Here is a 17,807-nt window from a genome sequence, read left to right on the forward strand (position 1 = left end):
TCCTCATTTCAGAAATGCAGTGCTGGAACCTATTTTCCCGTCAGTCTGAGGAGAGCCGGGGTACAGCCGCCCGTGCGCTGGTGGGCATACATTGTTCTGGGCAATTAGACCCGGCGGCAGGACTTGGTTGCAGAGGTCGGACCCAGCCCCAGGCGTGCGTGCTCTGACAGAGACGGCTCTTCTGCCTCGAAAAGCACTGCAAACATACACGTGCCCTGTGGGCAAGGAGCGGGTACCGCTGTGATGGTTTTGCATGACTCTCTGTGTTGCTGTTGGCTTCAGCTCGATTCCCATTGTGAAAGGCATCCCTGAGGTCCCCGGAGCTACAGGTAACTGGGAGGTGAGGGCCACCCCTTCAGGAGAGAGCATGCACCCCGGTGAACGCCGAGTTGTTAATGCCGCTGCCTGGAGTGGGTTGTTCCGCATCCCTTTTTCTCGCAGGGACCCGCACGCCTCTCTGGCGGTGGCCCTGGCTGCCTGGGTGCATCGTACCCTTCGGAGGAACGTCCCTGGGAGTTTGTGCGATGCCAGCCGTTCTGCTGGGTGCAGGTCCTCACCCACCCAGGCTGACGTTACACCACCTCAGGGGCACTGGCCTTGCTTCTCTGCCTGCCTGTTCTCCCGACCCTCCCCGCTGCTGGTCCCGTAGTGGCACAGCAGCACCGGTGCCAAAGAGAGAACGGTCTTTATGTTTCTGAGTTGTTCGGGTTTTGGTTGGGCTTGTTTGGTTTTTTTGCAAGAACCTTGTCTTCCCAGTCAGTGACGTTAGCTAATGTGTGCTGGAAACCTGTTGGGGACAGGGGAGGGTCTCATCCAAGACGGCAGGTCAACGGCGAACTCTGAGAGTCCTCACATAGTTTATAACTTGATCTGAGAGTGGCCACGAGCCTTGCTTTCATCAATGCTTCGTATTAGCAATGCCAGAGAAGGAGTTAATGAGAAATCATCTATGGAGTCATCTTTAATTTGTCCCGCTGTGGAAAGCTGTTTTTTCTGGAGAGCATTAGTCATTCTGACATCCCTCTTGGTAGAGTAAGCGTTGAGTAACGTGTTGGGCTTTTGCAGGAGCATTTTGAAGTCCAGGAGTAGCCACTGTGCTTTTTGGCAAGCATTTGGGATGCTCTTTGCCATGTCACGGCTGGTGAGCAAGCCCTGAGATTAACGTGATTGAATGACTGTTTTAATTTCAGCCCTGATGGAGCAAAATTAGTCACAATGATATGTGTGTGTTGAATAAAATTGTAGTTTTATTAGCTATAATTGCTGAAGAAGACTTTTTAAAGACTTGACTGCTGGGGGGAAAAATTGCTAGCACTGGAATTTGTTCTTGCACAGTATGGCATTGATTATTATCATGGTGCGTAATGTGTCAGTCCTCGGTTGGCGAGTCGTGGCTGCGAAACGCTGGGAAGCGCTCAGCGAGGGACCTCGCCGCGTGTCTCCGGCGCCCCGGGGAGCGCTACCCAAACTGTGCCCCATCCGTAGGGCTTGTGAACCCCTCACCGTGCGGCCAGGGGCCGGGGCTACCTAGTGGAGCTGTAGCGGTTCCTGCGTTCAGCCCCGGAGGCCCCCGGTTTGCACCCCAGTGCCTTGGCCAGGGCAGCGGCCATCAGCCTGAGCGCAGGCGGGGAGCCCTGGAGCGTGGTGGGGTGGTGGAACGGGGACCAGCCACGCTCGGGGCCAGGAGCCCACGGTCCAGTGTGGTCACCTGTGCTGGGACACGGGGCTGCAAATGCCAGGGTCGGGCTGGCGGCAGAGAAGGTGCTTCGGGTGCCTTTGGCCAGGGAGGGACCCGCGGCAGGAGGAGGGGGGACGTGCTTGACGGAAGGAGGGGAAAAGGTTAAAGTATTTGTTTCTTTGCTTAATTCCATTGTAATCAAAGCCAGAGGCCTGGTGTGGGGGAACCATTTTTTCTAACTGTCTGGCACGCAGTACGCATTTGTCTTAATTTATGTGGGGGGAGGTTGTAAATCTGCAGAAGCACAGTGCTGGCGCTTAGATTTCACATGCGCATTTAAAATAATAGCACCTGACAGTTTACTAGCAGCTAAGAGGTTTTTTTCTGCTTCAGAAAGCAAAATATTGGAGGAGTTGTGCAGTGTGTATAAATAATTGGAGGAATTAGACCAGAATATCCAGCACGCTTTTCTTGGGAGAGCAGAAGGAGCGATAGACCTGTAAAGTTTACAAGTCGGGATGGAGAGGGTCGAAACGCAACCCAGCGCTGTGTAGCTGAAAGTCATCCTTCTGTAATTTCTTTTCTCCCAGGACCCAATCTGAATTGCCACAGTGTTCGATCACAGCGCGTTATTTCATTTGTCTGCTCTAATTCTTCTTTACCTTGAAGGGACAGAGAACGTAGCACCAAATCTGCGCGGGAGTGTTGGAAACAAACAGCCTTCCCCCGTCCCCATCTGCTCTGGATGTGTTGGAAACTCGGGTTTTGGATCGGGGAAAAGCTTTCCTGGGCTGGATGAGGAGGGGTGTGAGGCATAAAGACTGCTGTGTGACGTCGGTATAGTTACGGCAGTGGGTAGTCTCCCCATGGAGGCTTTCCTCAGTGAGCAAACTTGATTCAAATGGAAAAAAAGAGAACTTGGAAATGTGAGGTGGTGGCCGTTGTTTCTCCCGTGCGCGTGGAGGCACCTCATAAATAAACGTCGGCTTTACAAGCTGTGGGTACATGGACCACCTCTTGGGTTGGCCGGTCCGTGCAGCCATCGCACGGTTGTAGTAATACAAGACCAGACGTGCAGATTTTCAAAAAACATCCTGGTTTGGTCATCTCAGCTTTCGGTGGCAGCGCCGTGCTCCCGTTTCTGGTCCCTGCGGAGGACTCAGCCCGCTCACTGCGGTGTGACGGCGATGGGCTGGCGCCGGGTTTGATCATCGCTGACTGCTCAGGACTGCCCCGCGGAAAAGAGAGGAGTTGAAAATCCTGAAGAGGAAAGTGGGAGGAATGAATGGGGAATAGTGTGTGTTCCTGTGCCGGGCTGGATCGGTTGCATTAAATCAGAGCCTTCCTGAGTACAATTAATAGTCATTTTATTTAGGTCACCCTGGTTTTGTTGCTTTAAATGTATGCCTCCATTAAAGTGGAAGAAAATCAAATACATTTATCTCTGTGGAGCCTTTTGTGAACTGGTTGGGTATATTTTAAATAACCCTGGGAACCGTTAGGATTATTAAAGTCTTTGGCTCCTCCAGGTTTTTTTCTTTCCTCCTATTCTCCCCTATTCCTCCTTCCAGGCGGTGATTAAAGAAGTGCTATAGCCCTTCCTTTTCTCAGAGCCCCAAGTGGGTTGAAAAAAAGTATTAAATAAACTAAAGCCCATTAGTTAGGCTTTATGTGAGAAACTGGGTCTAAATTGGGTGTATGTATGGGGTATGCTGGGACAGAGGAGAGTTCTGTTGGGCTTAAGTGTAACTGGTATTATCTGGCAGGTCTCTGGTTTTTCATTTACCTTAAGTGCTAAGACTGTGTTCATTTTGTAATACACTCTCATTTGATGCTGATAATTAGTTCAAATTAATCAGCTCCTTTAGGCCCCCATATTGAACCATACTACGGCTGAAAAGAGAGATCAATTTTTGGATTGCCGGGAGCTTTCTGAGCGCGCTGGGTGGGACGTGGCGCTCTGCTTGGTGGCACCGCGTCTCACGCCTGCACCGGGGACACTCAGCCCTCTGCGGGTGCGCAGTTCTCGGCCGTGCTCAGACAACATGGCCCAGAGACCATTTTCGGAGCTGGTGATGGGGTTCCGCCGGGGATGGGCGCTCAGTGCTGGGGTAGCCCAGCTGAGCCTGGCAGGTGGTGGTTCCGTCTTCCAGTCCCGTGTCCACCCCTGGAGAAGACTTCCTTCTCTTGTGTAAGCGAGGGGCTGGTTGCGTGGTTTGAGTTGAGACCTGGGAAACTTGCTGTTGGAGCACCTTTCGAGCACTGGGCCCGCACGGGGGCCTCCGGTTGGAGGAGGGGGTTAACTTCTGGACAGTCGCAGCTCCTGAATGTACTTGAGTTTCATCTCTGGGTTGGGTTTTTTTTTTCCCTTTCCCTGAAACAGGGATCAATTTGCTTACTACGGGGTTTACTGCCGGTTACCTTGACTGTGTCCCTTATTTCTCCTTGATGAAAACTTGAACAAGCCGCTTGTGTTTGATTCACAGAGACCCGTGAGAAACGGGCTGTGTGTGTGAGGCAGTGTGGTTTTCTCATTCTATTCAGCCCTTTGTATATTCAAATTCTTCTAGTTTCAGTTCTTGCTGTTCTGCCAGATTTCCATACCATTGATGGGTTTTCTGAATTAATAAGTTTCTTTCTCCCCCTCCCTCCCGTACCCTCGCCACCTTTTTGCAACTGGTGAAAAGTTTTTCTAAGCGCGCTGCCCTCTCCATATTGATTTTCTTCTCTTGCTTGTCTAACCAGCTCTTAGATGTTTTATTTTGCAAAGCGTTAATAGAATTTTCCTTTTGCCATTGCACTTTATCTATTCAGGAGGTTTCAAGAAGTCTCATTGTGTCACCGGACTATGGAGGAAAGAGGCTATTCTTCTGTGACAATGGCTGCCCTAAAAAATAACGCAGGGTGGGGTAAACTCAGAAAGGGCAGAGAGGAGATAAAATGGTCTGACCTTAGGAAACAGAAAAGATAACCAATTAGACATTGTTGAAAGGGCACCAGCTGGCTTAAAGAACACCCCACTGATTATTTTTTCTTAAAGGCGTGCTTGGTCCGTGTCTGAAAGTGGGCTGCAGAGCCGCTTCCCCCCGTGCGGGTTTCCAGACTTGGACTGGCGGGGCTGACCCTTCGCAGGGAGCTGTGCGCCCGGTTCTCATCCCAGAAGTAGGTACCACTGCTTGGAGGGATGCGGCGCCCGCCCCCAGGGCATCCGCGCTCCTCGGTCCCGGCCAGCACGGTGGAAATCTCCTGCATTAGCGCAGGCAGGCTGCGTTCCTTACTGCTAATAAGGATTTATTTGCATAAAAAAGATCTCTGCCAAGATCATCATTCCAGCGAAGCGGGGCCTTAGTACACACGGCACAAAGCGTTGTTTGCCAGAGGACCTGTACAGGGTGAGACAACGTGTCACGTTGTACAGTTGGGAGATGCGACCAAAACCACAGATCCCCAGTATGACCAGGAACCGGACCCAGAGCCCCCTCACCCCGTCCCGTGCCAGGACCTGTCCCTTCTCTCTCACGGCAGCGCTGGAGGAGCAGGATGGGGCTGCGCAGGAGGTCCAGCCCCGCGGTGGTGCTGCTCCCGGCCACAGCTGAGCCCGAGAGAGCGCTCTGCACCCTGCAAGGCTGCGGCCCACGGCTGAGATGTGGCCGTGCTAAAGCCAGGTTTGGGTCGTGCTGTGCCTCATCTCTTCTCCCTCTAACAGCAATGCAAACAGCCTTTTGAAAGTCCCCGGTTGTTCACGTCCTTGCAGGAGGAGGTGTTATTTTGAAATGTGTGGATCCAGCCAGGAGAGCCTGGGCACAGCGCAGGACCTCCCTGGGTTGGTGGGTCCGTGTGCCCGACACCTCCCCGGCCTCTGGTATGGCATTTGAGGCAAAAAGATGACACTGGGAGAGTTGCGTGTTAAAACTTTTGCAACAGGGATTGGCGTGGGGACAAAAGGGTGGTCAGCGTGCTCACGTGGACCAAGACAGAGGAAGCCGCGATGCTCTAGAAAATAGCATTAGGTGTGACATGTAATTTTGGTTCGGGTGAGGCCGAGACCTGTGAGAATGAAAAATAAAGATTGCTGTGCAAACGTACCCTGGAGCAGAGATAAGTGGTGGTGGTAGGGTGAAGGGCAGCTCTGTCCTTATCTGCCTCATGGTATTGCTCATAGTTGCGAGTTTTCTTCCTTGGAGTGAAGAAAGACAGCAGGACAAATGGCTCTCTGCTTACTGTGGTTTGGATTTTTCAGTGCATCAGCATCTTTACGTCTCGTTCAAGATGGGTATCAAGGAGGCGTGCTGTTCGCCGCCGTCTCAGGCCGTTGCTAACACATTTTGCAAACCACTTTGACTGAAAAAGTTAAGAGCAAGTTAACCAGAGACAGGTTTTCAGGCGAGTTTAGGCATCGTGTAAGGTTTTGCTGCACTGTTTTTTTACTATCTCCTGGAAAGTATTTCAGTCCTGTAGTGGAGAGAGGTTCAAGCTGTGTTTTTACCACCTTCCCAAAACATGTCCCTGCTCAGCCAAGACTGAGATTGTAACTCTGCACAGCAGTAGGCTGGATTTCTGTTCTCCTGCATAAGAGGACTACAGTCAAACTATACCCCCTGAGCTGTGAATTTTAGCCAGGCAGGAGCTTTCAAATCCTGCTGTAATTCCAGGGTGACGTTAAGGCAGCAGGAGCTGCCACCGCTCCCCAGAGTGGTGCCACCTCCCATAAGGTGCTGCTGCTCTGCCCTCCGCAGCAGCCCGTCCCTTGGGTCGGCACCAGCGTTGGTGTGGCCCTGCTGGGACACTGAGCTGGCTTAAAACTAACCTGGAAGAGAAAGTGTGGCTCATTTTAACCCCGGAGCGGTTCCCTGGCTTGATCTGCTGCGCAGACGTGTTGGCAGAAACGACCTGGTCAGCACACGGCGGGCACGGGCGCTTGGGGTGAGAGGCAGACCCTTCCGCAGCACTGTGTCAGGTGAAGAGAGCACGTCACTAACTGCGTTGTAAATCACCTACCTAAAATAATGATTCTTAGAAAGCTTGAATATAAGAACATGGAAATATAAAAATTACTGGGGGGGAAAAAACTAAAAAAACCCCCAAACAAAGAGAAAACCCCAGACCCACCCCCACAGACAAGCAGTGGAGTCCTTTAAAGAATAGAACCTTTTCTTTAAAGATCTTCTCCCTTCCTGCAATGTCTTCTGCGATTTAGGGGTGATACAGGCTTTCCTCAGCCCCTAGTTTACAACGGGGAATAGCAAGTCTGTGATTTGTTTTCAGAAAGATTGCCCCGGACATTCCCGGCAGCGTGCGGCACCGACCTCCCCAGCTCCTGCAGCCTGGGAGCAACGCTTTAAAATGGGATAATGCTGGAAAATAAACCCCAGCACAACATCCTTCTAAAATAAGTGTAAAATTTTAGGTGTGGCTGCACAGATTAAATGGAGGTGGAATAAATCATGCAAATAGTAATGAAAGTTGAAAGCAATTTGGTTGCACTTCAATACGTTTCATCAGTCATCTCTCTTCTGAAGTGGAAATGCCAAGCCTGATGCGAATTAAACTTTCTCCCTCCTCCCTTTCCCCTCTTTCCTCTAGCTTTTCAAAAGGCCTTTTGAAAACCTCTGAATACCTTTCTTGGCTGACCAGATTTTACCCTGCTCGAACTTCTTGAAACCTCCTAATTCTCAGCCAAGACAGTGACTTAATTTGGAGAAGTCGTGGGCTTGATTTGCATCCACAGTTCCTCTCTTGGCCCTTCCTTATCTCCCCACAAAAGGGAGAAAGGCCGAGATGAGGCACAGCCAGGGACCGACGAGAGGGGGAAGAGCTCCTTAGATGCTTTGCTTTTTAGGGGAACAAAACTTTTAATGTTCCCTTTTCCGCTTCAGGATCAAATGTCAGCTAGGACGTGGCTTGAAAGCGGCAGATTCCCCAAAGGAAGAGCTGACTGAGCAAAAGCGAGGAGCTCTGGTGCATCGTTTGTGCCCGAGCTGAGCCCGCTCCTGCCTTCGTCCCCCCCTCCCGGTGTGTCTGTTGTGTCTTCGCGAGCCGTGCAGGCGCTGTGTTAAAGCACACCTCTCTCCTCTTCTGTCTTGCAGGTAGAGGACGCCATGCTTATGTTTGACAAGACGACCAACAGGCATAGAGGTAAGAGAAAACGGGAGCTCAGACATCACATTTTGTCGCAGCTTCTGCATGGTGAGCACAGCCAAAAATCAGCGTCAACACCACGACCCAGGGGCTAAATCCAGTGGTGGTAAATCGGCAGAGCCGTTTGTGTGTGAGGCGGCTCCCTCTGTCCTGCAGGCGTTGCAGAGGAAAGGCTCTTCGGCACGTAATGCCACGTGTCACCTGGATTTACTGATGAGAGAGGACTTTTCTGGTCAGTCTGATGACTTACCTTTGGGAGGACCGTGGTGAGGTTTCGTGGCGTCCCTGGCGATAGGGAAGCCCCGGGAGCTGAGGCTGCGGGGAAGCCGAGGGTTGGTACATCAGGGTAGGCTGGGTGTGAGGCCAGTTAAGCCAAGACACCAGAAACGGAGGTGCTAAACCCCTCCGCTGGGGTTTCAGGCATGCTGGACTTTGGAAGCTGAGGACCGCCTGTCCTCCAGTGATGGTAGCCCAGAATAAGCAGCGTCTCCACGAGAGGAATTTCCCTTCACATATTTTACAAGAGAGATGAGATTTCATCACTGCTCGTACAGTTCTGTGAAAATGAGCTGGGGATTATTTTCAGTGTTATGGCCATTCCTTTCAGTGGAAATAAATGATGCTCCTCTGTCTCTTGGCGAGTGGGTCACGTTATTGCCGCAGCAGAGAGGCCGAGCTCCAGGCAGAGAGCAGCCCGGCAGCCGCTGCCTCCGGCACAGCAAGTCAACGTAGCTGGGCTCCACAGTACCACCAGAACCTGCACTGGGGACAGGCTCTGAGACCCTCTTCCCTTTTCTCCGAACGAGACTGGTTTTACGCCATCAGTCTCCCTGCTTTACCAGCGCATGTTTGGAGGCGGTGCAGGAGACCAGCGCGGCTTGTGGCTTCTGCCCCCGTGCGACAGCGTAGACATGTGGCCCCGAGGTTTGTCGTTTGCCCTTCGCACTCTGGCCTCTTTGTGGGAACTCTCTTGATTGATACGGTTATTGTGTCAGCTGCCCGGAGCGGGCTCTGCAGCCCCTTTGTTTCGGGAGGCTGCCGGAAGGTGTAACGGAGCCTGCGCCCGGCCCGGCGGCAATGGGAGCCCCGGGAAGGGGAGAGGGCAGCAGCCGGAGTGTCCGACCACTGCCGCCTCCCCTCCTCTTCATCTCCGAGGCAGAGTCGGAAGGTCTGACCTCCCAGACCTGTCGGAACTAGTCGCTGCTCTGATACTTGCCTTAACAAGCAACTCAGTGCGCGCGGATGGCTGTGTGAGTCACGCAAACCTCCGGGATAACGTTCCCTCCCTCCAGCAGTTCCCTCTGGCACCCATCCTTCTCTGAAGTCAGGGATCATAGTAGCCTGGAAAATTCAGCAGCGGTGAGCAAAAGACTTGCTTGGAAAGATAAGCTCCTCAGAGCCAGGGAAAGCATGTGAGCAGTCAGTGCCCATCAGTTTTGTGACAGGAACCGTGTGTTCAAAACTCTTAGACAGTTTGGAAAGTTCAACCCCTGACAACTTCCTTTTATATCCAGGGAATTTTCCACCCGTCTCTTTGCAACCGCCCTTAAATGGGCCGTAAATGCCCTTCTCCATTCAGGACCTGGGCACCTTGTTTCTCGCATTTAAGAGCTGTGGTATGCGGTGCTTTTGTGCTGGGCACAAGGGCCGCGGGGCCCCGCGCCGAGGTGGGCTGCTGGCAGCTGGGCCCCAGGAGTGCCGGGGGCTCTGGTCCCAGCGAGGCACGTACCCACCAGATTCGGCCCCTGGGAATGGGTTTCGGCAAGTCTGCTGCCTGCCTCTGGTTGTATTCCGTGTCTCCTCCTCTTAAACTGTTTCTTAACCTGGCGGGGGCATCGGGCAGGCTGGGGAGCCCTGCGGTCAGGTGCGAACCTGAGCAATGCGCCCCAGAGGATGGATTCCTCTCCCAAAAGCATCTTTCCCTGTCCCATCTGGAGAAACGGTCTGTAAGTGCTGAAGCTGAGGGCTGCACATGGAGGGGGCACCTTAGCTGCCATGAAACCTTTTGTTTATTTCACAAAGGGCTTTTTCCCCACAATGTGTGTTGAAGATGAGAAGCAACAGGTCTTCCTTTTTTCCCCCTGAGATTCTGTGAATTTATTTCCTTGGTTAATTTTCCTTATAGCCTGTTTTTTTCTACATGCAAGCCGCAACATTTCTCTTTGCCTTAGCATCCTCAAGTGAGCTCCTAGATGAGATCTAAGGGGGACGGGACTAAGAGCCCAAAAGGACCCAAAGCACACTCTATGTGTCGTTGGGCGGAGGTGATGTTACCCACACACCTCCCGCATGCTGCACCGGCGTCAGGCTCCGCACCCGGGTCTGTCCCGCTTGCTCGTGCCGTGCGGGCGCAGGCTGGGCTGGAGCCCCCCTCCCCGCTCCTGGCAAACACAGGATTTCTCCGGCACCCGGGAGGGTCAGCTCTGTTTGTGCGGCTGTTTCCCAGGGAACAGACTTACCCTTTTGCTGGGTGAAGGACAGCGCTGCTTATTTGCCGAGATTAGCCAAAATTCCTGCGAGCGCGTGAAGCCCGGCCGGTGCCGAGGGGCTGTGCTGCCCGAGGGGCATGGAAATCTGAGCTCCGGGTCTTTACCTCTGCCAAGTACAGGTGGAAGGAGAAAACAAGTGTAAAAAAACGGGGTGGAGAGTCGTCTTCATCTTCATGCTTCAACTTACCCAGTCTTTTCAGACATTTTTTGCCTCTGCACAGGTAGCTACCACTAATCAGGCTAATGAACTGGCTAGCGGGCTGTTGCGATGAAGCGAGTTCTGCTGCATCGATTGTTTGTAAAATCACTTCAGATTTTACAAATTGTGACATTCTGATTGTGTTGGAAACATGTTTAAAATGCAGTAGCGTGCAGCAACAGTGTTAATGGCAATTCTTAAAACCACTTGCGGGTTGCAATCTGTATCTTCAAATTAGCCAAGGGAAGGAGAAATGGCAGATAAAATATCCGTTGTGGTTTACTGTAGTTAGTCTATGCCTAGAATAATCAACGTAGGCAAGGGAAAGGGAAAGTATTAAAATTCACTCCCTACTGCTAGAAGGCGAGATAAATTTCCTTGCAAGCAAATTGAGAATATTTGTTGACATAATTCTGGCACGTGTGTGTTACTCGTGGGTGCGTATTCTGGTAGTGTGTAACGCCTGCACACACGGCGCTGCACCACCTCCGGTTAGTGGAAACGCAGAGATTTAACCAGACGTAGTAAGAGGGATTTTCAAAACTGCTCATCATTGAGCAGTTTTATTAATACCTTGGGAAGGCTTGAAAACCCCACCCAAAATAAAGCTTAATGCCTTGCCAATAGAGCACATAACTTTTATAACACTAAAAATGTCATCAGGCCAACCACTTCGTTGCCTCTGGTGGTGTCTTTTTCTTTTTTGATGTCCAACTATTCCTGGATGTTCTCTCGGGAAGATAAGACTCAGAGCTGTTGCATTTTGTGCCTATCTGTGTAGCCGTGTTAATGGCAGGCTACAGCATCTGTGCGTATTTGATTGAAGGAGTGGTTAATTTGGGGAGTATTATAGGTAAAATAGTCCCTAGCTTCACGGGGATGCCGGGTCTTCTTGCATGGGTTCTCCTTCTCTTGGCCACTTAGTTGTGACAGTGGGCACGTGATGAACTGGCACTTAGAAGGCAAATATTTCTGGATCCGCTTAGTTAAGATGCCATTTCTTTTTGGAAAGAAAATGTTGGTAATCCTCTATTTCTGCACCTTGTGCTGTACTTTTGCTCTTCTGTCCAGGGAGCAAATCCACAGACAAAAGTTCTCCAAACACTCTGGAAGACCACTTCCATCGCTTTCCTCACTGCCTAAAATTTCATAGAGCTGAAAATTACTGCGTCAGTCTTGAAAGGATTTCATCATTGGAAAGAAAGAAAGAAGAAAAAAAAGAGTAGTGTTATTTTGTTACCCTTGCAAAGCGCAGATAAAATCTGGAGTTCAGCATTAGTTATTGATCTTTGGGGTTGGCGGGAGCTTGGCAAGATGATGATGTCCTTCTAACTTCATTATGGAAGGGAGCTCCAGAAGGCATACCAATTCGCTGCCGAGCAGGGCGGGCAGGCGGAGCGGGACGGGGCGGCTGCCGTGTCCTTGTGCTCTGCCCGTGCTGGGCCGTCCCCAGTCTGCGGCAGTGGGACGCTGGTTTGCTGAATTCAGCAAAGTTGAGAAATAATGCCGTACGCCGCGGGCTGCTCGGGAGGAGGGAGGGAGGGAGGGAGGGAGGGTTCGATGGACGGTGGCTGAACGGAGGGGTGCGGAGCGACAGCCCTTCCCGGGCTGGGTACCTTTTGTGGAAGGGAAAATGCAGCGGAGTGGAGTGTCTCCTGATAAATTTGGCAACTCCCCTTGCTTTCTGCACGGGGGTAGAGATGAGTCAAGAGAAGGTGGTATATTGGTTATTTATCGCGATGGGATGCTCTTGATCACAGCTTTTGATGCTCTCCGCCAGCGCACACGTGTCTCGCGCTTGCCTGCCACCATGGGCTGCTCCAGAAGCCGTCCACGGCGTGCACCACGCTGGTCCCACGTCTCTGACCTGCAAAAAGACAAATAGAGATTTGGAGTGATTGAATGCCCCGAGCTGTAATTGCCGGTATTGAATGTAATGCTATACGTTTCTCAAAGCCATACAGCCCCCCGATCTTCATATCAATTAACGCTCTCACACGGTTAGCAATGGCAGGGGAGAGAGGAGGGAAGTGACAGCATGTGATTTGGACTTCTTTAATCTTAAAACTAAAGAAAATTAACGAAAGGCAGGCTGTCCGTGTGATGCAAAGGATACCCCGTGTGTTGGGGGTTAGAACATCTCCAAAAGACAGGCATCAATGGTGGCAGAGCTTTAAAATGAGTTGGATTTTCGCACTTGTTACAAACCTCCCCGTCGTCCCCCGGGCCTGCGGGGAGGGTGCGGGTGCCGTGTCTCCCCGTGGACACACAGGAGCTCCGCAGCCCTGCGGGGACCGGTGTGCCCGCGGGAGGAGAGCCTTGGGTTTGGTCCAGCACCGCGGAACTCAGACTGAAAGATCCGTGCACCTCATACCACCGGGACCGCACGCCGGAGCGCGGGGTCTGCGCGTCCTTCCCTCGTTCCCTGCTCTCGCAGGGGAACACGAGGGTCGTGCTTCGTGCCTGCGCCATCCCCAGCGCGCAGATTTCAGGGCAGAAAAGGAATTGTCCAGGTGGAAGCAGTTGGCATAATGGTTGTATTTATTGGAAGAGACAGGAGTGATGTTGTTAGCGAGATATCGTCTCTGCCTCGGCGAAGGATGATGCTTTTCTTAGGAGAAAAATAGCCTTTTGTGTTCTGTCCGGCTGCCAAAACCTCGGTTTTGTAGTTGACCTCTGAAGTTATAATTGACATTTTTATAGATGAGATATAAATATAATTAAGAGTCGCTGCAATTATTTGTTTATCGCCATCTCCCTCAAGTAAAGCAAGGTCGTGTGCATTTAAAAACACATCCCCAGGCAGTTTTGAGTAAAGAGTATTTAAAATATATAGAAATAATTGCCTAATTTGGTCATTTTCAGCCTGGCTTTTCTTGGCAGCAGTCTGGCCATAGTACCGAGCGTTTTGAGGACAGCTCGGAGGGAACCTTTCGCCTGCTCACGTAATTTTGCTTTTAGAAGGATGGGGTGAAAGGGAGAGCTGCTGTTTGGCGGGATTTGATCCGTAGGATCCTGGAAGAGCATCCACAAACACGGTGGTGGTATTTTTTTAGAGCGTAAAGTGCTTTAAGGGCTTTTGATGAAAAGTGTGACATAAGATATAAATGGAGGCGGTATTATTGTTATTGCTTTCCTAGATGAGACAGGCTTTTATTCCCCTGTCAGTTTTATCACTTCATAAATGGGACTCCAGAGAGCGGAGTTGTTTTGAGGGAAGCGCTCGCTGGCTCTGCCTCCCCGCTCCCTACCCAGTGAAACTCATCCCGGGGACCTGGGGCTTGCGGCACCGAGAGAGACTTCAGCCCGTGACGCACAGAGATGCAGCGTGTTTGTCGTCTGCCAAAGGCGCAGAGGATCGGAGGGAGGAGCAGCCACAGACAGGGCTTTTTTAGAGTGCTTTTTAAGCAAATATTTGCTTCAAAACTTCACGAGGGCTGCGAAGATCCATTAGTTAATATTATTTACCGTTTACAGACCCATCAGCGCAAGCGGTGATGGCTGAGCGCTAATACCGTCAGTCATACCTATCTGGTTAGATTGCAGCTATGACATGTGCCATATTAATATTTTATGTGTGTGTGTTTTTAATATCACATCCTCACTTATAAATATTCATGTCGTAAAACACATTAACGGCTGCAGCGCTGAAGAGCAATATTCGCATCTCCGCTTCGTGGGGTGAGTTCGCCTCCGTCCCGGGTGGAACGGAGGCGGGAGTTGGGACGGCTGCGGCGGGTGAGACGCAGCACGGGGAAGGGGCTCACCGTTTCAGCCCCGCTCTCGGGGCCGGGTGGTCACATCCCACCAGTGTCCCATTTGGCATCTCTTTCTCCCCCTTAGCCTCTGCCTGGGGCGGTGGGGACCGTGGCCGTTGTCCCCCCGGGCCAGGGTGACAGCCACTGCTGGGGTGGCTTTGCACGGCGACGTGCCGGTGGCCCCAGGGTCGCCAGGCTCGGCGCTGCTCCCTGCTTCCCTGTTAATAAACACAAAACAAAAAGGAAAAGCTGCCAATTCTTGGATCCGTCTCCCTTGTCTTTTAATTTCCTGGCCAGCGCCTATTGCCGCTGCATCAGGGCACCTTACGTGAAGTGTAAAAATAAATGCATTCGAGCCAGTATGAGCCCTGCATCCCAGCAGACTCCGTTTCGGAATAGCAAATAAGGCTCCTGGCCACGCTTTTCCAGGCGATTATTGAACGTCTCGGGTGGTTACAGTCATTCTGCCCCCAGCCTCATGCCGGATAACGCCACCTGAGGCTTGGAATAATTGCCCAGCTATGTACTGTCTGTCATACCTTACTGCTTAATTTTATACCAGTAATGAAAATTACATCCAGAGGAGGAGAAAGAGCGAACAGCTGCACTGGCCGGGACGCGCCGAAGGAATAGATGTGCGCAAATGCTTTCTCTAAGGAAGGGGAGAGACTCGGCTTGCCAGCAGCGCTCCGGAGATGGCTTGACATTTTTATTTTCTTGTTTAACAAACAAATGCAGTAACAATAAGGAAAAAGTACATCCCGCCAACCTCCAGTAAAGGTTGCAAACACAGCCCAGCAGTTAGTTTGGAAGTCTCCAGTTACACAAACTTTAAGGTAAAAATATAAGTAAAGGACAGTAGGTTTGCAAAACTCATTTGTATCTCATCTTCATAGTTAACACGTGTAAACAAATGATTTAACTCCCCCCCCCAGAGGGAGAGCTCTACACAGCCAGCGCTTTTTGACCTTCTTAATTTACCCATCCTCCTTTCGATTCGCCCCGGTACAGAGAGCGACAGGAGGCGACGCTGGCTGAAAGGCTCAGTCCTGGGGGCTCTCCCTCCGCACCCTCTCCCACGGGATGAGGGGGGGCAGCGTCCCCGGCGGCAGCGCTGGGCCACCCACAGCTCCGCACAGGGGGTGTCGGGCGCTAACGAGTGCGGGAGGCGACGTCCTGCTCTCCTGCCCTGATGGAGATGGCTGCAGGAAGGGAGGATCACCGCCGGAGCATGAAACCCGCGGGGAGGAAGAGGCGTGCAGGAGGAAATTCAGCGTTTTCTGTGCCACCTGTATACCCAAGATATTAAATAGCTTTTCCAATATCAGTTAAGCTTTCTGAAAGTACTGGGGGGCAATAAAGGATGGTTTTGCAGATCACCAGAGGCTGATAGGCGGATGCCTGGGATGGGGAAGCAGAGATGCAGAAAGATGGGAGATGGCAGCGTTGGTCTCGCAGAAGGTATCCTCATAGCGTTGCATCCGGGGCAAGACGTGGGTGGGACTGTGGGGAGAAAACGGGGCATTTCCTTCCCATAGAACTGCGGGTAACAGTCACCATCTTAAAAAGAAAAATCTTTCCTTTTGCTTCATACTGAACAGTATCGATAACTTAATGCAATTAAACTGCACCCGTATGGGAGAGCGCAAAGTAAATCAGTGGAGCCTTCTCATCTCTGAAAGGTTCTTCAGGAAACGTCAGGCAAGAATTGTGCAAATATTTAAGAACTTTTTTAAAATTATGATAATGCTTCTGTTATGCTTGTGTAAAGTCGGTGCGCGTGAGCTCTGCGGGGATGAGTGCTTGCGTTAGACAGGGCAGTCTTCCCCTTTGAAGCTGCGTTGGGAAGACTGAGGTCACTTTAATACGCCCTCAGTTTGCCATCTTTATTGTCACTGTTGAGCCACCAGTTTGAGTGACAGCTAAATTAGCAAAAATCCTGACGATCTGTGAAAGCAAAGAAACCCTAAATGCCGTGAATAAGTTCTTGCTTATGAATCTACTCAGCTGGTGAAACCAAAACCCCTTTTGCTTCCCAGAACGCAGGAGCGCAGTGATTAGCAGGTAGCGCTTCGAGTCTTGTGGGACTATTTGAAAATGTTAATTGAGGAAAGGCCAGAAACAGGAGGAGAACAAAATGCAACATTTACATAGAGGGGCAGTCTTAATACAACGAGCAGAATTAAAATCAGCGTGGTGACCTTGAGAAAATAGGCAGCTACTCACAGCATGCCCATGCCCAAAAACGCGATATGAAAATATTGAGACTCACTGCTCGGCTTTCTCTCCCTGGTGCGGTGTTTTCTTTTCCCAGTGGATCACTGAAAGCAAACTGGGTGAGTCCTCTCAAATACGCCTTGTATTGCTCTCAAATACGCAGGGGGTGCTTTTTATTTTTCTTTTTAATATCTGTGCTTTATATCTGCTGGTTAATAAAACTTTTAGAGCACTTTTACTGAAGGTGAGGAGGACGTTCCCAGCAGCCTGGGGAGGCTGAGAGATGGTGAGCCAACGCCGTTTGGTGTCCCCGAAAAGGGGCCGGTGCAGTCCCCAGAGTAAACCACGTCCAGCAGCTGCCACCTCTCGCGCCTGGGACCTGGATGCTGCTGAAGCCTTTAACTTTACAAGGTCATTGCTGTATGTAAAGCCTCCTGGTGACCTGTTTAAACAAACAGATAACGCATCCCCTATCCCAAAAATCCTGAGATTCAGCAGAAATGTGGGTTACACAGATAATGCTGGTAGCAGAAGGGAAGGCTTTTATCCCTGACCCTCCTCCTTGAGCGGGCTCTGCCGCGCCGTCTCTCTCTGCTCTCCTCACCGTCCCACCCTGCGATTCTGCTTTTCTGGGCATTTATTTTTAAGCGTCGATAACTCAGGTGGGGGATGTTGGTGCGTCTGCACAGGGACGCGATGGCGGGCTCCTGCCCTGCCAGCCGGGTGGGTGTGCTGGAGCGGGTGGCTGACCCGGGCCCTGCTCTCTGCCCGGGGACCAGAAATTGCTCCCAGGGTCGTTTTTGCGAGGCAGAAGCTTGGAGTGACTCCGCTGTTGAAGGAGGGTTTGGCAACGGGGTGTGCGAATGGAAATGCCGCTACCCTGCAATTAACGCTTTACAGCTCTTGCGTGGATACATTCCACCTAATCAATCCTCTTGTATTAGCAAATTAGAAGCTGTTAAAATTACTAGCTTAGACAAGTAGAACGTGTGCTGCAGTGACGCTGTGTCTGGTCTCGGGGCAGGTCCCGCAGAGCCTTTCCTCCTCCTCTCCTCCTGCTCCAGCGTTCGCCAGCCGCCGCTTTGCCCCACTCCCTCCGGCACAGCCCCGGCGGCTTTGGGCAGTGGAGGGGGCGGCTGCCTCTGCCCCTTTGCTGTCTCGCTCCCTGCGGCATTTTCAGCTCCATCCGAGGTCCATCCATCACCCTCTTCTGCCTGGTTTCGGTGGTGGCAGAGCTGGCGGGGTGGTGGCTCCAGCCCGGGGATGGCGGTGTCCCCATCTCACACGCGTGCAGGGCTGGTCACGGAATCACAGAATCACAGAATTTT

General features: G+C 51.6%; 1 protein-coding gene across 1 annotated transcript in view; it reads left to right on the forward strand.

Annotated features, from left to right (window-relative positions):
• MSI2 (musashi RNA-binding protein 2) overlaps window positions 1-17,807 on the forward strand; it is a 258,982-nt gene that overhangs the window by 151,138 nt on the left and 90,037 nt on the right. The window contains exon 5 of the mRNA XM_009881482.1: window positions 7,765-7,813. Coding sequence (XP_009879784.1) covers window positions 7,765-7,813 — 49 coding nt within the window. The remainder of the gene's footprint in view (window positions 1-7,764; window positions 7,814-17,807) is intronic.

Source organism: Charadrius vociferus, unplaced genomic scaffold, assembly GCF_000708025.1.
Source record: "Charadrius vociferus isolate BGI_N301 unplaced genomic scaffold, ASM70802v2 scaffold323, whole genome shotgun sequence".
Classification (NCBI taxonomy): domain Eukaryota; kingdom Metazoa; phylum Chordata; class Aves; order Charadriiformes; family Charadriidae; genus Charadrius; species Charadrius vociferus.